The sequence below is a fragment of the Emys orbicularis genome, chromosome 1, assembly GCF_028017835.1.
Source record: "Emys orbicularis isolate rEmyOrb1 chromosome 1, rEmyOrb1.hap1, whole genome shotgun sequence".
Classification (NCBI taxonomy): Eukaryota; Metazoa; Chordata; order Testudines; family Emydidae; genus Emys; species Emys orbicularis.
In genome coordinates this window covers 318,672,724-318,691,572 of record NC_088683.1, presented here as the reverse complement: position 1 = coordinate 318,691,572, position 18,849 = coordinate 318,672,724, and the positions used below count along the sequence as shown (strand labels likewise).

The window sequence follows — 18,849 nt, the reverse complement described above, 5'->3', positions numbered from 1 at the left end:
TTTTCCCAGATTATATCTTTCACAGTCTCTCACCCATACATAAATATATTTACATGCACTATTTAATATCATTTCCAAAACCAGATCACAAACTCCAAAACAATAAAGTATAGTGCACTGTACAGATCGGCACTGGATTGAATTATAGTATGTAAATTAATCTTGACAGAGCTAGTTCTTCCCTTCTATAGAGGAAGCAGAGAGCTTCTTTTCCCTTTAAGCCTTTTATCTCTCTCAGACTTACGCAAATACCTGTGCCTTGCACTCTAAAATTCAGGATCCTCTGGAAAGAGTAATTTGCCTGGTCTAACCGCAAGCAAGAGGAGTGGGACTTTCCTCCCATTAAATCCTTATTCATGGTAGGAATGTCTTCTGGCCCATCCTCGACCTCCATCTCCTGAGCATCTGCCTCTGTTAATGTAAGTTTCAGAGTTTATTCATTTCTTCATACTGGCCAATTTCCTTTGCTAGATTGTTCTGTGGGACACCTGCCTGTACATCCCTACACCCATGGCACTGTTACTTTCTCTGATTTGCCCTCAGTGATCAGCACTCTCTTGTCTTTGGTCTCTCATTCATACCTGGGTCTTCATGAAGATCCTGGTTGTTCCAGGGGCCAGTTTTTATCTGGAAGGGATATACCTCTATGCCTATCTCAATGACATCCTGATCTCGGCATCCTCTATGCCCCTGCTGGACCAGTCCTAAAAGAGAAAGCTACAGTACCTTCTATCCCTTCACTTCCTAATCTGTCAAGATATTTCTCACTGACTGCCCTATCAGAACATTTGTATTTGTGAATGGTCTTATATACCAGAGTGGCAAAGGCTCATACTGGATATATCCTGCAAAGACCTTACAGGTGGGAAACAGCCACGTGGTACATCCTGAAGAGTGGAAAGAGCTAGCTGGTTCCAGGAGGACAGAATGCATGGAGTCTCACCTATTAGCTCTCATCCTCCACCTCACAAGTGTAGTCTGCTACACTTCAGAAAATCCTGACTTAATTGTGCAGCCATGTAAACCAGATAAAATCTTGAAATTGTGGAGATGCACAATCGTTCCATAGTGGAAATTAGAGTTAATAATCTATCATTTAAATTTGTCAATTTTTCCAGAGTATAATTGCAGACTCCATGAGAAATGGCTCTCTATGCTTCAAAGGGAGACAGAAAAAGGTGAACATGAGTTTCTCTGCAGGTCAAGGAGATAGAAGGCGGCTGAGGCCTTAGTCTCCCCAGACTGTAGCCATGAATTCTAATGTACCCCTCCCCCCCATGGTATCTTTGTGCCATCTATAAAAAATTCTCACTTGAAAAATGAGATTCATATAGATTTCACTTCAAAAATTCCTAACTCTCTTTCATTGCTGTGATTTACCCAATATCCCAAGAGGTCCCCATATTTGCTGGTTGCCTTCCAGGAGCATGTTGTCAGTCATTCTGGAACTCATTTATTATGAGTGTAGGCAAGCACAAGGAGTTGTCTTTGATAAGAGTCCTAAAATTGGCTCAAAATTTACATGGAGGACTAGCCCACATGTAACCTCGTGTCTTTTCTTCTCTTCTCGCTCATCAGCAGCTAGCTGCAGAACCTGGAAAAATAATTGCTCAGGTCCATATTTTTCTATCTTATGTCTACCCTAACAGTAGGAATGAGTGTGAGGAGAGGGGATGGCGGAGGGTAAAGGTAATGGGAGGGAGTTGGAGTGCTTAGATCCTAATCCTCACTCTGATCAGTATTGACAAGTTTATTTAGGCTTAATTCCCTCTCCACATCCATTCTTTCTGCCTCAGGGAAACACTTTCTGTAATCAAAATGAAATTTCCTGTGAGCCTTTACTTTGAAGATGGTTTAGGTCATGATTTTAGAGATGTGATGTGACCACCCCATTAGTAAGAAATCTTGCAACATGAAATTCAAATCAAGGTTAAACCACATGAATTTCATGAAGACAGGAGAGTTTTTATAAAACCCAGAGAACCTGCCCCCAAGAAAAGGAAGGTCGCAACTATAGAGTTGACCTCATAGACTTCTTTTTCCAGGCATGTTCAAGGAACAGAAACAAAAGGACCAAAATAATTGAATTGTTTCTCTGAAAAGAAGTTATGATTAAGGTACTGTAATTGAAGAATTAACTAGGTTATTAAAATCTTAGAACTGAATATTCAATTAAGGTTCAATGTTGCAATAAAAATGAAGGAAGAAATAAAATATTCAGATTAACTAAGTTACTGGGGAGACAGAAAAGAGAGGACTACAATAAAGATAACATTAATTGAGATTTCAGCTCTCTTTTACAGTGGAATGAGAATTACAAGATGATTTTTAGAACTCCTAAAGTCTACTTATTCACTTACTAGAGTCTGTTGAGAAAAATACAGACACTGGAGGACTTTAAGGGTCTCTAATCTTTATCATCAGAAAATGTTTAGTTGTTGAATCTTGTTATTGTTACCTTTTACTTTTACTACTATCATAAAATTTAAAACAAAATATCACTGAGCTTTTCACATGTAATATCAAAAAGCAAGATATTGTCAAAGGTTAACTTGGAAGACCATATCCAGTAAACTGATATTAACTGTAGGGATGGTTCTCCAGTGCTTTGCACCTTGTGCAGTCATTTCCACCTGTGAAAAGTGCTGTAAAATGCTACCAAATCAGAATGGTAGCATTTTACATCCACTTTGCACAGGTATGATTCACTATACAGGGAGCACAGTGGAGTGTCAGGCCCTTATTTTTTTTAAAAAGAGAATAAAAATGGAGGGTTTAAAAGAAACACTGTGGAAATACAGTCAAACAAATAATAAAAAGTAAAAAATGCAAGGACAATAGAGAAATACAGTCCCTGAACAATTCAAAAATTAAGGTTTCAGCTAAATGGAAGCAATAATAGCATACTATTTTTAAGTACAAATCTCTGTTAATGACACCTCTTAGCCTAATGCTGCCAGCCTAACTCTACTCACACCCCACACTTCTGTAAGCAAATGAACAGAAGTACTGTGAACTTCCTGCCAGGAAGTCTTTTACTGCTTCTTCCCCCTTGAGAAAAGAGATTGGATCAAGGAGTCAGGGATGCAGAGCAAAGTGGGAGGATGGACCAATTATAATAATGGTTTCCTATCAGATGAGAGCAGGAGGGCCAGTTAGGTCTGGCTTCTTCAAAGCGTCTCAATTGTTCCCATCTCTTTGCTTCCCTCCAAATACATGGGAAATGGCTGCTACTGAATATTTAGAGCATATTGGGACTGGACACTGACTACATTCAATTTCTAAAGTGACACTGGTTGAAACTGAGGAGAATATTTTTTCATGTTAATAGAATTTGATTTGTTAATGGTAATGTAAGTCATCTTTAATAGTTATTTTCCATACTTTCTTAGCAGAAGGAATTAAAGCTTTGTATTACTCAAGTTTAGGCCTTGTAGGCAGGATTGGACTAAGGCAATCTGGCATCCCAATGGCCCTGCCCCTGAGTCTTGCCCCGCTCCCTACCTTGGAGCGGGGATAGCAGGAGCAGAAACATGAGGCACCCTGTCCCCCCAAGGTATGACAGTAGAGCATCAGGGATCCCTTATCTCCTGCTGGAGATGCAGGAGTGCAGTAGTGAGACTCCCCAGTACGTCGCCCATCAAACAGGTTGTATCTGCTTGGTAGAAAGGTGGGTTGAGGCCCAGTGGATTCTTTCCTCCTACTACACAGAGTCCTCTATTGGAGTGGTGTAGGTAGTGCCCCCTTCATTGCTTCTGGTTATAGTTAACACATCAGTGAGATGCATGGGACAGTGGGACACTGAGGTTTTGTTTCAGGCTCTGTGCAGAGTTGGGCAGCCATCACTGTATCAGTTTTGCTTGGTTCATATTTTCAAGCTTTTTGCATCCACGAGCTAGAAATTGACTTTTTAAAAATATTAAAGAGTGAAAGATTCTGATGTAATCATATTACTTCAAGAGCTGAGGCTTTAGACATGGGCCTATAGCATCAATACCTTTAATCCACCCATGAGTTTATGGTATTCTGTTATTTGTATCTTTTTTGTAACCCTCAAGTGTTGGCATATTCTTATAATAATAATAATAATAAAGGCTGAAGGAACTGGCTATGTTTAGTTTGGAAAAGAGGAGATTAAGGGGGGATATGATAGCTGTCTTCAACTACTTGAAAGACTGCCATAAGAAAGATGGTTTCAGAGTAGCAGCCGTGTTAGTCTGTATCCTCAAAAATAACAGGAGTACTTGTGGCACCTTAGAGACTAACAAATTTATTAGAGCATAAGCTTTCGTGGGCTACAACCCACTTCTTCGGATTGTTCTCTCTTTCCACAGAGGGCAGGCAATGGGTTCAAACTACAGCATAGCAGATTTAGATTAAATCTCAGGAAAAACTTTCCTAAATGTAAAACCAGCAGGACAGTGGAACAAACTGTCCAGGGAAGTCATGGAAGCTCCTTCACTGGAGGTTTTCAAAAAGAGGCTGGATAGCCATCTGTCTTGGGTTGTTTAGACACAACAAATCTTGAATATTGATAGGATGTTAGACTAGATGAACATTGTGATCCCTTCTAACCCTGTGGTTCTATGATTCTATGACCTCTATCCCTTGAACTAAGAGTAGATGGTAGCAGTAATAATCTTGCGTGGATCAGCCAACAAAGAGGGATGTTACGCATCTCTTTTTGTTAAACAGCGGAGGAATGTTGTGAATCAGGAATCCAGTTTTCTGTTGCTGGCTCTGGAGGGGCCTTTTGTCCAGTAGTTACAGACAGCCACAAAGAAATGTCTGAAATTCTGAAAGACACTGTGACTATGTTGATAAGATTTGCTGTATTAGAGACTTATGTCAGTACCAATTGCACAAGAAGTGACTTTGTGCAACTTCTGTTACTTTATTTGTAAGATATCACTTCCCAAGGCTGAGGCATTAGGCCTTGCTCAGTAATGAAGACTATGATAGGCACCGAATTAATGCCAGCCAATGGAAGGGCTGAAACTAAGGGTTTATCGATACAAATACTTAGTTTGCAGTGAGATGGGGTATAAATCTATCCCACACTAACTTGCTGCACACTAAATGTGCGTTTGGACTTTGCTGCCACACACACAAGTTCCCTAATGCACTTTAATCTATTCCCATTTCAAAGCAGGGTAGATCATAGCACACATGGGAAATTTTCATTCTAAGCAAAAAGCAGATTTGACAGTAGGATGAGTTGAGCTCTTGCTCTCTTATCCTAGCAGAGACTTCATTTGTGTTCTTGATCTGGTTTTATGGTATTCTTTTGAACCCTTCCATTTACTGGCATTAGAAACTTGCATATCTCTAAATTGTTATGTACTTCAGCATAATATTTCAGTTAATTGTTACATTGGCTGCTCGTCGACCACTGATAGAATTTCAGTTATTATGTTACAGAAGTACGAAGGTGTATTTTAAAAGACAAAGCATATGGTGGGCAGACAATCCCATGCAAAATGTTGATCAGATAATCCTCCGACACTCATCAAGGTCAAATTCAGGCTTCCTGTTAAAATCCCTTGCTGCTTTTTAAACATGGTATTTTTTTTCCCTTTAGGAATGGCAGAATTCTATTCAGAAGAATGCAGGACTTGCGTTTATTGAGCTCATCAATGAAGGAAGGTAATTAATTTTAAAGCTTTTGGATAAGTAGTCATTTTGCATTTCATTCCATTGGGTGATGCTACTTTCTCACCATCTGCTCCAGAAAGACTTGAGAAAAGGCCATTTTAATTAAAAGAAATTTACTGCACAAATACTGTGCAAAGCAAATATTTAATTTAGTAAGGTATAAAATGTTAAACTCTTATTAATTGACTGAAAACACCCTGTGTGCTGTGTAAAGGTTTGAGGTTTATTTGAGATTTGAGCCATTATCCTACTGAGTAGCAAGGTTGTTTTACACAGAGGATCTAGGGAGCCCAATCTGTAAACCCATCTGCCACTCCATCTGTTTTAGGAGCACAGTATTCATTGTGCAGATGCACTTCCTTATACTCTCAGTTCATGAGAAATTATTTTATCTAGACTACTTGGTGCTGTCTAAGGTACTACATAAAACAGATTGAACATCAAGTTTATGTGAGCTACCTAGTTTTACAAGCAGTTAAGCTACTTTATTAACACTAGAGTAATTTTAACGTTACTTTGGTCTGTGTCTGCTTTTATCTTTTGTTCTGTGCCATCATTTTTCAGTACTCTCTGTCCAGCCAGCTGAGCAATAATGGGGCACTCTTTGGCTTAGCTGGCAGAAGATATGTCAAGGCAGATGTAGTCATCACCTCCATTGCCTGTATAGCTTCTATTGGCCAGGGAGTAGAAGCCTTTTAAACCTAGGTGTCTCTGATGGTGTTATATGTGGTGCTGAACAAAAATCTTCATAATAATACACTTGTTGAAGATTTTTTTGCCGGTTTGTTTTATAGTTTCATTTTTACTGGTAGTATGACATTAACAAGACGGAAACATCAAATCTTCCCTTGTTGAAATGTTATCTTTATTGATGAAGCATAATTTTTTTGGTCTAATTGTATGATATACTCATATGCTGTTCAGTCGTACATTCTTGTCATGGGATGACTAGTAAACATAGTAAAAATAATGCAGAAAACAGCTCTATCTAGAAACTAAGTTTACACACTTGGGCTAGATTTTCAGTTGGTGTAAATGAGCATAGTTCCCTTGAAGGCAATGGAGCTACACTGATATACATCATCTGAGAATCTGGCCCATGTGACTGTAAACTCTTCTGGGCAGGAACCATGTCTTTATATGTGTTTGTAGAGCACCTCTCACAAATGGGGCAATGATCCTGACTGAAGACTATTGTAGTATAAATATTAAATAATAATAAACTGTACAGTAAACATGGTTTCTATAGTTTTGTCCAAATTTCTTGGCTTGTTTCCCGTGGTTTTTAAACGTAACCATTTTAGCTGGAAAACTCACCCACATATTTTGTTTGTTTGTTTACAGCATCATCATCTGATAGTAAAATCAGATCTGATTATTGCACACTCGTTAATAAAATGAGAGTGCTGAACAAATGTCAAAACTGCATTTTTTAAGTTCATATGTAATAACCATGAAATATCAGTGGGCTGTGTACATCCATCTAGCAGTAACCTTCAAAGCAAAAGGAGCAGTATTAAAGAACTTGCTCTTTAGGTCCAACCAAATGAATGCCTAAACAAACTATCTGTAGGTACATCTTCTTCCACATATTTTTGTCAAAGGTATGTTTCAGAATATGTGGGTGAGTGTGTGTGTTACTAGGACACTTGTTCTCCTCCACAGTTAGCAGATCAGTTTTTAATTTACCCTTCTGGGGATAAAGATAACAATCCTTTAAGTGGAAATTGTTATAAATATTTATTCTACTTAATAGCTAAACTTGTGAATGTGATTCATCAATCACAGCTAGAGAATGTGATTGTGCAGTTGTCAACAATTAACAGGACATAAACAGTTGATGAATGTGCAGCTGAATTAAAGTGCTCCCTAGGACAGCCTGAAATTATAAACTGGATCATTTAAAGGAATTTAACAAAGGATCTTTATAATTAAAACAAAGCACGGTTAATGGGATGTAAAATTGCATATCATCACTATGCAATAATGACTGGATTTTAAATTATTAAAGTGCAAAATGAAGACTAAGAATAGTTAAAAAGTCTGAATTAGATTGTGAATGATCTATTTAATAAATCAACAGTTTCACCAAAATAAACCCTGTCTAGCTCATCTTTTTTTAACAAAATTAAAAATACAAGGGAAGTAGTTCATAATTTTTAATCATTCAGTCTTACACCTTCAGGTTTTAAAATATGGATGTTATTAAAAGGTTTCCTAATTTTGATTTCCTGTTTCTTGTTTCTGCATCAAAACATTTGTGCACCATTGTGATCTATAATGACTTCACTGGAAATATAATGAAACAAGACTTTTCATTATAATAATTAGTTTGGACTCCTAAAATAAAAACAGATTGCCCACATTCCTGTTGCTTGAGTTTTGATAAATAGTGTCCTGTCTTTAAATAATATGTATAAGTATATTTGTATTTTAGCTTACTCAAGGTAGTGTTGTGCTATAGATGTCTGAACCGCTTCTATTTGTCTAGTCATGATTTACATGACATTCTGGCACTATTTTCCAGTTTTAGGAACATGGGATTACTACCCAGGTACTCCTGAGTTTATTTCTGATTCTGTTGCTGACTCCCTCTCTAACCTTAGACAAGTTACATTACCTCTGTCTCAGTTTTCCCATGTGTAAAATTGAGCTAATACTTACCTACCTCAAAGGGTTGTTATGAGGATTAGTTCATGGTTGACAATTAAAATTAAAAAGTTGCATAATTGCTAAGTATTATTCATAGGCGCTATTTTCGTAGTTTTCAGTATAAAAAGAGCTTCTGGTTATAACATACATTTAATATTTGCAAGACAAATTTCTAGGAAAATTTCATTAAATATCAATTTGTACATTGCCACTGCAAAATTTTTCAGTCCTTAGAATCATAGAAATGTAGGGCTGTAAAGACCTTGAAACGTCATCAAGGTGCTGAGGCAAGGCTAAGTACACCTAGACCATCCCTGACATGTGTTTGTCCAACCTGTTGTTAAAACCTCCAATGATGGGGATTCCACAGCCTCCCTTGGAAGCCTACTCCAGAGCTTAACTACTCTTATAGTTAGAAAGTTTTCCCTAATATCTAACCTAAATCTCCCTGCTGCAGATTAAACCAACTATTCCTTGGTCTGTCTTCAGTGGACAAGGAGAATAACTGATCATCATCTTCTTTATAACAGCCCTTAACACCTTGGAAGACTATCAGGTCCCCCCCACAGTCTCCTTTTCTTAGGACTAAACAGCCATAGTTTTTTTTTAAACCTTTCTTCATAGGTCAGGTTTTCTAAATCTTCTATCATTTTTGTTGCTCTCCTCTGGAATCTCTCCAATTTGCCCATGTGTCCTAAAGTTTGGCACCCAGAATTGGGCACAGTATTCCAGCCATCAATCCTCAGCATTGCTGAGTAGAGCAGGACAATTACCTTCCATGTCTTAGGGCTTGTCTACACTACCCGCTGGATTGGCGGGCAGCAAACGATCCAGCGGGGGTCGATTTATCGCTGAGCACTCTCCCGTCGACTCCAGTACTCCACCAGAATGAGGAGCGCAAGCGGAGTCGACAGGAGAGCATCAGCTGTTGACTTCTCAGTGAAGACACCGCGGTAAGTAGATCTAAGTACGTCGACTTCAGCTACACTATTCATGTATCTTAGATCGACCCCGTATGGTAGTGTAGACATACCCGTATATACAACACTCTGGATAATGCACCTCTGAATGTTGTTAGCCTTTTTTGCAACTGCATCACATTGTTGACTCATATTCAATTTGTGATCCACTGCAATCCCCAGAGCCTTTTCAGCAGTACTACTACCTCCTAGTCAATTATTCACCATTTTGTAGTTGTGCATTTGATTGTAAAGTATCAGCTTCATGCATGCCTCTTTAATCCATTTCACATTGGGAATATGCAGAGTTGATGGTACTAGTCTCACAAATCAAGAACCCCATTAATAGTTGTTATATCATTCCCTGAAAATTAGGATTTCAAATGTCCATTTATTTGCCGAAATATACGTGTAAAATTATTTGGAAATTCATTGGCTCAGAGCAAACTAATGATAGCCAATAATGAAAGTGATGAAACTTTTTACCAATGATACACAGTACATACCAGTGAAAAGTATTTAGCACAAAAAATTGTAAGTAGTCTTTTGATGACCTTAAGAAAACCATAGTTCAATCAAAAGCATTTATCTGTACTATTCTTCTTTTGAGTATGTATAAATGTGGAACTCACTATAGGTGCATGTGCAACTCATGAATGTGATAGAGGAGCTTTTTTAGTAGCAGTCTCCATCCAGGCTGGGCATCATCTTGTGCCACCTTTTGCTCCCATATGAAGTCAGAAAGAATGGGATATTCGCAACCCTCCCTCACTTCCTTCTTACTGCCCCTGGCAGCAAGATGGAAACTGGTGAGTATCCAACCTGCTAATTTTTAGCTCAGGCTAAACTTCTTCAAAACCTTCCAAACTCTTTATTGACTGCTGTGAACTAATCTGACATGTCTGGACATAACGCTACTGGTCAGACAACCTCCTCCCCATACACCACCTCATATAGAGCCCCTTGTAGTGGGCTCCTTAACATGGTGGACCAAAACCTGAAGGTTTCAAGCCATGTCCATCCTGTGATGAACTTATTGCCTTGAAGGCTAGAGACAGTAAGTGTCTCTTCTGCCTAGGAGAATTGCATATTCCATGCAGATGTTCAGTGTGCTTATCCTTCTCTACTAGAATGCACAAGTCATGAAGCTAAAACTCTACCTTCTAGATCAATCCATGAAGGTCTCATCAAATCCAAAGAAATGAGCTCCAGAATACTGTAGAGCCCTTCAAATTTTTATCCACTGATATAAAACAGATATCCAAGAAGGTGCAGGGCTCTATTAGGAGCCACAGCAGGGACAAAAGACAAACTGACCCCTCAGTCGGGTGTCAGTGAAATCAAATGGATCATCAACTGATTTAGTGGCCATTCTTTGGCAGGAAAGAGGGTGTGGATGAAAATCTACATTTTGACAAAGGAACAGCTTGAGATTCCTGTCCAAACAGAATTTCTATCTGCTGAACCGCAGCTGGGGATGATTCTGGTGCAAGAGAAAGGACTATAAGGGGAGACGGCAGATGCCCCAAAACATCTCTCTCTTCTTATTTCTCTACCCACGTCGTCAACAACACCTGAAGAAACAAACAAACAAAAAAAAGCAGCATTGGACTGTGGGAGAGATCCTGTCTGAATGGGGGTTTAGCCAGTAAAATCTGGTGGAACATATGGTGAGAGAGACCTTTGCTTTTGAATTTATTTAGCTTATTAAGTTAGATATAAGTTGTGTTTTATTTTTATTTCCCAATAAATGTAACCAATTCTGACTTTTATGCCTCATTACTTGTAATCACTTAAAATCTATCTTTCTGTAGTTAATAAACTAGTTTTATTGTTTTATCTAAACCAGTGTGTTTGGATTGAAGTGTTCAGGAAACTCCATTTGGGATAACAAGGCTTGTGCATATCATTTTTATATTATAAAGTCTGGGACCGGAGATTTTGCTGGTATTACTCTGCAGTGTAATCCATGAGTGGCTGGCTATAGCAACCATGCAGTGTAACTAAGAGTAATTTACATGCTGAAGGCTGTGGGAGAGCAAACCAGGAGTGGTTGCTTACACCGCAAAGCAGTGTAAAAAGCACCCCAGATTGGAGAACTGAGGAGACACAACTATTCAATGGTTCAGATGTACCCTGGGTGATGTCACAACTCCTTGTTCAACAGAATAGAGCGAGGCACTCTTCCACCAATATCAAGCCAACAAAAGCCCTGTAACTGCAATGCCATTGCTTGAATCTTTGAACTCGGCAAGAAGAGAAGGTGGTGTGAAACTGTGATGGTGCTTGACTTCACTGGGTCAAGCCACAAAGCCTGGAAGCTCCTCCGTCTTCTAGGAAGTGTGGCTCCAGCAGCCTACAAACTACCTCAACTAAGTGCACATGCCATCTCTGCACAGTTAATTGCCAACTCCCTTGTGCCGATGACTAAAACATCAGGTGCCAAGTCCACAAACAACTTTACTGTGCACTAAATCAACACCAGGTGTCTTCACCCCTTTCTGTCCCCTACATAGTAGATGAAGTGGACCAAGGGTCTTTCCAACACTAAATCCAGAAAATAGGGAGGAATGGACAGACTGTATCCAGAATTCTTGAAGAACTTGGTCCAAAGGCAAGAAAGTGGCTGGCAGCCATCTTCGGCAACATCCACTCTTCTAGTATAATACTAAAAGAGTGGAAGGAAGTCAAGTTTATAGTCATTTTAAGCCCAGAAAAGAGGTCACTGACCCAAAAAGCTACCAGCCCATCTCCCTCCTTACCAATTGCTATAAACTGTTGGAGTAGCTCCTACTTTTAAAGTTACAGCTGACACTGGAGCAACTGGTCCCCAAAGAGCAGGCTGGATTTAGAACTGGTCGCAACTGCAGTGACCTTAACCAGCTACATAGAATCTGATTACCAGTGAAAATTACAAACATCAGCATTCATGGACCCTTTTTTTTTTGAATAAAATACTGTATGGCGCAAAGGTCTCATGCTGAAGTTATCATTAGCTTTCCCATGCTAATCAACCATCAGATTCATCACCTAGATGCTGAATAACAGAAGATTTACCATACACCTTAGCACATCTGCCAGTAAATCACGGAGACTGAACAACAGCCTCCCACAGGGATATGTATTAGCACCAGCATTGTTCAATCTCTATACCAGTGACATTCCAGTCACATCATCTTGTAAATTCATCTCTGCAAATGACATTGCACTAACAACACAAGTGTCCTCTCTGAAGGCCACAGAAAAAGTCATGAACAACGGCCTCCAGACACTTGAGATGTATTTCAAAGCTTGGCAACTGAAACCCAGTGCTTCAAAAACACTTGTCTCTGCCTTCCACTTGAGTAACCCATGAAGCCAAAGTGCCTCTGAAAGTGGACTTTTGTGGTCTGCCTCTTTCGTGTGTCCACAATCCACAGTACGTTGGAGTTACTTGCAATCAGACGCTGAGCTGTAGTCAACACCTTGACAACACCTAAAGAAGATAAAGACAAGGATTAACATCATCCAGAAACTTGCTAGCACATGCTGGGGATATGATGCACACACACTTCAAACGTCAATACAAGCTAGGCTCTTGCCAACAGTGGAATATTGTGCACCAATTTGGTGCAACAGCCCGCATGCTAATCTTGTTGACACTAAAATTAATGCCATGCTTAGAAATGTTTAGTGGCTTTCTCAAATCAACGCCAATATTGTGGCTTCTAGTTTTGGCAGGCATTACACCTGCCAACATCAAGTGAGACAATGGTGTGGTCCGGGAGTACAAGAAGATTCTGGTTTCTCTGGACCTGCTTATACAAGATCTCAATTCACTGCCACCCTCCCAACTCAGATCCAGGACACATTTCTGGATACACACGCCAACATTTCAGGCCAATAGAAAGGATGCCAGCACTTACTGGCTTGAATCAGGAGGCCACTTGTGACATCCCAAACAAAGACTTGATTGACGAGCCAATGAAAGGAGTACAGAGAAGCCAGAATCCCAGGACCATTGGACTGCATTTAACTGCATTCAGACAATGCACAGAAGGTGTGGAATTTCCTCCACAAATGGAAAATCTAAGAATTGCCAAATTGTGACTGTGGTGAGGTACAAACCATGCAACACATCATGGACAACTGCCCCATTCATGCTAGCAGTGGTGGCACCAGGGGGATCCATCTAGTTAATCCAGAAGTATTAGAATGACTTTTGAAACTCAGTTATGATCTCAGCCCATTGCTTTTCAAATGCCATACAAAAAGATGATAATTGCTGGATAAAGTGGTATCTCCAGCATCAGTACAGGCACTGGATGTATTTAAAGTGGTCCAGGAGCTCCTTGTGAGGATTGCTGAAACCCCAGAGATAAAGACTTTTTGGTTATATCAGAGAAATCCCACAAGCAGTGTGACATACTGTCAGCTTCTGGTCAATCAGGATTACTCTCCCTATTGATGAGGAATTGCTAGATCCAGCTAAAATCCCTGTGGCAGATGTGAGCCACTATAATACCAACAGCAAAATGAGTCAAGAAATGGTACTAGGTTCCCCCTTTAGGGTTTGAGTACTTCTGCACTCATGCCAATCCAGGCCCTTTGTTTGTGTCAGCTGTACAAGAGAAATCAAGGTTGAGCAAAGGTGCACCGAAAGACAAAGTCCCCAAATGAGTGATCTATTTGGGAGGAAGGCATACTCCTCAGCTTCACTGCATGTGGCAAACTGCCAGGCCCTGCTGGCCAAGAATGACTTTCTTACATGGGACAAGGTGACATCCTTCTTCGCAGAGCTCTCATGCAGTAGAGGGGATAGCATAAGGGCATAATTAAGGAAGGCCAAGTGGTGGCCAAGACAACTTTGTAGGCAGTAATGGATGCCTCAGACACCAGAGAAACAGAGTTATCTACTATAAACCTTGTCTTGAACTCAAAGCCTCTCTTTAGGTAATCGTTTAGTTACCCCAGCTCCAGATCATTAAGAACCTTGAAGATAAGGACAAAGATCTTGAAGTAGACATGATATTCTGAAGAGTGGGGACCCAGTGTAATGATCAGAGGACAAGTTTGATATACTCACAGTAGCCTGTGTTTTTGAGGAGCTGAGTTATTGCATTCTGCACTAGTTGTATTTTCCTCCGGATTGATGATTTCATGTCCATACACATTACACTGCCATAGTCCAAGTCAGGAGATGAGTCATTTATTAATAAGGCACATCATAAGCTGCGCGGATGCGCTACGGTGTCTTACTCATACATAGATGTTAGCAGTGTCACTGAATTACACGTTCTATGTGAGCGCTCAGTATCAGTGAAGAATTTTGGAGCACTTCTAAACTGTGGACTAACCTGACTAATTGTGTATTGGCATTTCAAAGCAGAGGAGACTGCATGATGGCTCCAAATTCCTTAAAATGTTTTTCTCTGTCAACCAGCATAATCACTGTCTTGGTTGGGTTTAGCTGCAGTTTGCTCTTCTTCATCCATGAGTTAAGGTTGCCCAAGCACTGGGCTAGCTTGATGATGATAGCGTTGTTGTATGTTGCAAAGGACAGAGCGGTGTATCAAGTTTGTTGTGGACTGACTGTTTAGAGATGAGATTAGAGACACAAGGTGGGTGAGGTAATGTCTTTTATTGGGCCAACTTCTGTTGGTGAGATACAAAAGCTTTCAAGCTTACACAGAACTCTATGTAAGCTCCAAAGTTTGTCTAAGTTGCATCTTGGCAGATCTCAGCAATGAGCATCTGATAAAAGTACATCTATTCCTCTGGACAAGTAAGCAGGCAGGTCTTCAGGAATGGGGACACGGAGCGGGATCTTAGCTAAACTATATCAAATGTGCATTCTGTAATACATTTTGACTGTTGCTATTTAGGAATAGGCTGCCTTTTTAACTTATCTGGAACATCCAGACATATTGGGGGACATAATCATAACTATACAGCAATATAAAAAACTAAGAGTTCTCTTCACTTCCATTCTATGCAAGATATTTGCTTGCACGAACTGACTGCAACATAGCGAAACTTAAAAAGAAAATTGATGAATGTGAAAATTCATATCTGAAGACATCATTTGGGTAGGAGGGTTAATGACTACTGTCGCAACCTGACCCAATATGGACACCATTCTCTTGTGAGTAGTCTAACCACATGGTCCTACATGCTTCCAAGTCAACTGAGTTTGCGCAAAGTCTATTCACTGTTTCTAGCTCTGGGACTCTAAGGCTCACTCCCTGGCTCATATCACTTGCCTGAGTCCTTTCTTGGGCTATGGGATCTGTAATCCAGTGGTTCTAGCCCCTGAAACAAGCACACCAGACTTCCCAAGCTCCCCAGTCACTTGCATACATTTCCCCAGAGTTCAGCGAAGGCTGTGGGCACTCTGGGTTTCTAGTTTAACCTCCTTGGGGTCAACTTGGCAGGAAATCAAGGAACACAGACTTAGCAAAGGAATTTCTTAACCACAATGACTTTACATTTACAAGCACTTGAGTGTTACAGCTCTTTGTAAAACAACAGAGTCCTGAGATGCATCCTCCCCGAGTCTATCTCACCCCTTCTGTGAGTCAGAGTCTGCTGGCGTTTCAGGGTGGGCAGAGTTCCTCCTGCCCTCTTGTTCTTGCAAGGCTTTCAGTTCTGATAGTTGCCCCCCTACTACCACCCCTTTTTATGCTTAATCCATCTCTCTGTAGAAAACCCATTGTTCCATGGGTCAGTAGTTGAATCATTCAAAGCTGACAGCCTCAGATTACTGTATTGATGGCTTCAACATACTAGTTAAGCCCCTTTCCTGGGCAGAGCAGCTATCTGGAATGCAATTCAGTAAGTCGCCTCTAGAAAGTTTAGACCTGTGTTCAGCACGTAATGCAAATGGAGTTCACCATAAAAAATGGAGTTCACAATTTGATACAGATATATCCGACTCTGTCACATCCTTGTCCTTAGTAAAAGCAAGGACTTAAACTAAACAGCCTGCACAGTGTTATGCTCAGTGCAGATAGCCACCATGCCATGGAACAGAGAGGTAATAGTCTCTCTCTCTCTGTCTCCAGGAATATTGTACTCAATTCTACTCATCTTTTTACTGGGAAGATATTAACACACTAGAAATTCAAAGAAGAGCAACTGGTTTAGGAAGTTAGAAGAATTAATTTATGAAGAAGGATTAAACAATAGCTACCTAAATTATGACTTGGAGTGGACCTAACTGTCTACAAAATTTAGACATTAGACTTGATTCTGATTAACAGAGAGGAATTAGTTGGAAGCAATTTGGGTGAAAGTGATCATGAAACAGTTTCATTATCCTGAGGAAAGGAAGTAGTGAGAGCTGCAGGATAAAGACAGTGAACTTCAAAATAGAAAACTTTAGCCAAGTCAGAGAACTGGTAGATAAGGTACCATGAGAAGAAAATCTAAGAGAAAAAGGAGTTCAGGAGAGCTGTCAGTTTCTCAAAGAGGCAATATTAAAGGCACAATAGCAAACTACCCTGATGCAAAGGAAAGATAGGAAGACTAATAAGAGGCCAATGTGGTGCTGTCAGGAGCTCTTTAATTGCCTGAAAATCAAAGAAGGAATTCTACAAAAAGTAGAAACATGGACAGATTGCTAAGGATGAATGCAAAAGAATATCATAAGCATGTAGGACAAAATCAGGCTAAGGCACAAAATGAATTTCACCTAACAAGGTACCTAAAAGGTACACCTCTACCCTGATATAACGCTGTCCTCGGGAGCCAAAAAATCTTACCACGTTATAGGTGAAATCGTGTTATATTGAATTTGCTTTGATCCGCCGGAGTGCGCAGCCCCCCATTTCCCTGAATTCATTTATATCAGGTCGTGTTATATCAGGGTAGAGGTGTAGTAAGTTCTGTAAATACAATATGAGCAAAAGAAAAATAAAGGAAAATGTAGGTCCATTACTTCACAGGGAAGGAGTGCTAATAACTGATGACATCAAGAAGACTGAGGTATTTAATGCCTATTTTGCTTCAGTCTTCACTAAAGAGGCTAATTGTGCTGAAATACTTAATATTAACATAAACCACAATGTGGAAAGTACAGGTTAAAGCAGAGGTCCCCAAACTGTGGGGTGTGCCCCCTTAAGGGGGGAACGAGGAACATTCGGGGGGAGGGGGTGGGCCAGCCCCCACGGAGGGCAGGAAGGGAGCGCCATCCTGCTCCACTTCTGGCCCTGGCCCTCAAGTCGGGGTCTTGGTTGCCGGCCCTGTGCCCAGGGTCTTGGTTGCCGGCCCTGTGCCCAGGGTCTTGGCACTATGCCTGGGTTCTGTGCTCACCCCCAGCTGTTGCTCCAGCCTTGGCACCCTTTACCCCTCTCCGCATCCCTCCTCCCAGTAAGGGGTAAGATGGGGTACAAGGTAAAAAGTTTGGGGACCACTGGGTTAAAGAATATTTAAATAAGTTAAATGTATTCAAGTTGGCAGAGCCTCATGAAATGTATCCTACGATATTTAAGGAACTAGCTGAAGCAATCTCAGAACAGTTAGCAATTATCTTTGAGAATTCATGGAGCATGGGTGAACTCCCACAAGACTGGAGAAGGGCAAATATAGTACCTATCTTTAAAAAGGGGCACAAAGAGGCTCTGGGGAATTATATGCCAGCCAGTCTACTTGGAAAGATACTGGAAGAAATTATTAAACAATCAGTTGCAAGCACCTAAAAAGAGTATAAGCAATAGCCAACATGGATTTGTCAAGACCAAATCGCATCACACCTGATTTCCTTCTTTGACAAGGTTAGTGACCTAGTCCATGTGAGGAAGCTAAAGAAGTGATAATCTTGATTTTAGTAAAGCGTTTGACACAGACTCATAAGCAAACTAGGGAAACGTGTTTTAGATTAAATTACTATAAATTGGGTGCATAACTGGTTGAAAGACTACTAAAACAAGTTATCAATGGCTTGCTGTCAAACTGGGAAGGTGTATCTAGTGGGGTTCCACATGTGTGTGTCATGGGTCTAATACAGTACAATATTTTCATTAATGATTTGGATAATGTAGTTGAGAATACGCTTATAAAATTTCCATATGACACCAACCTGGGAGGGGTTGCTAGCACTTTGGAGGACAGGATTAGAAATCAAACAGCCTTGACAAATTGGAGAATGAGTCTGATTTCAACAAGATGAAATTTAATAAAGTGCAAAGTACTTCACATAGGAAGGAAAAACAATGCACAATTACAAAACGGAGAATAACTGACTAGGCATTAATACTGCTGATAAGGATCCGGGATAATAGTGGATCACAAATAGAATATGAGCCAACAATGTATTGCAGCTGCAAAAAAAGCAAATATAATTCTAGTGTGTATTAACAGAAGTGTCATGTAAGAAATGGAAGGTAATTATATTGTTCTATTGAGCACTGGTGAGGCCTCAGCTGGAATATTGTGCCACACTTTAGGACATATGTGGACAAATTGGGGAGAGTCCAGAGGAGAGCAACAAAAATGTTGAAAAGTTTAGAAAATCTGACCTATGAGAAAAGGTTTAAAAAAATGAGCATGTTTAATCTTGAGAAAAGAAGACTGAGAGAGGACCTGATAGCAGTTTTCAAATATG

At 40.1% G+C, this 18,849-nt stretch overlaps 1 protein-coding gene across 4 annotated transcripts in view; it reads left to right on the top strand.

Annotated features, from left to right (window-relative positions):
* Positions 1–18,849, top strand: part of NBEA (neurobeachin) — an 816,600-nt gene that overhangs the window by 419,198 nt on the left and 378,553 nt on the right. For all 4 annotated transcript variants that reach the window (XM_065403538.1, XM_065403557.1, XM_065403547.1 and 1 more), the window contains one exon: positions 5,582–5,646. In XM_065403538.1, coding sequence (XP_065259610.1) covers positions 5,582–5,646 — 65 coding nt within the window. The remainder of the gene's footprint in view (positions 1–5,581; positions 5,647–18,849) is intronic.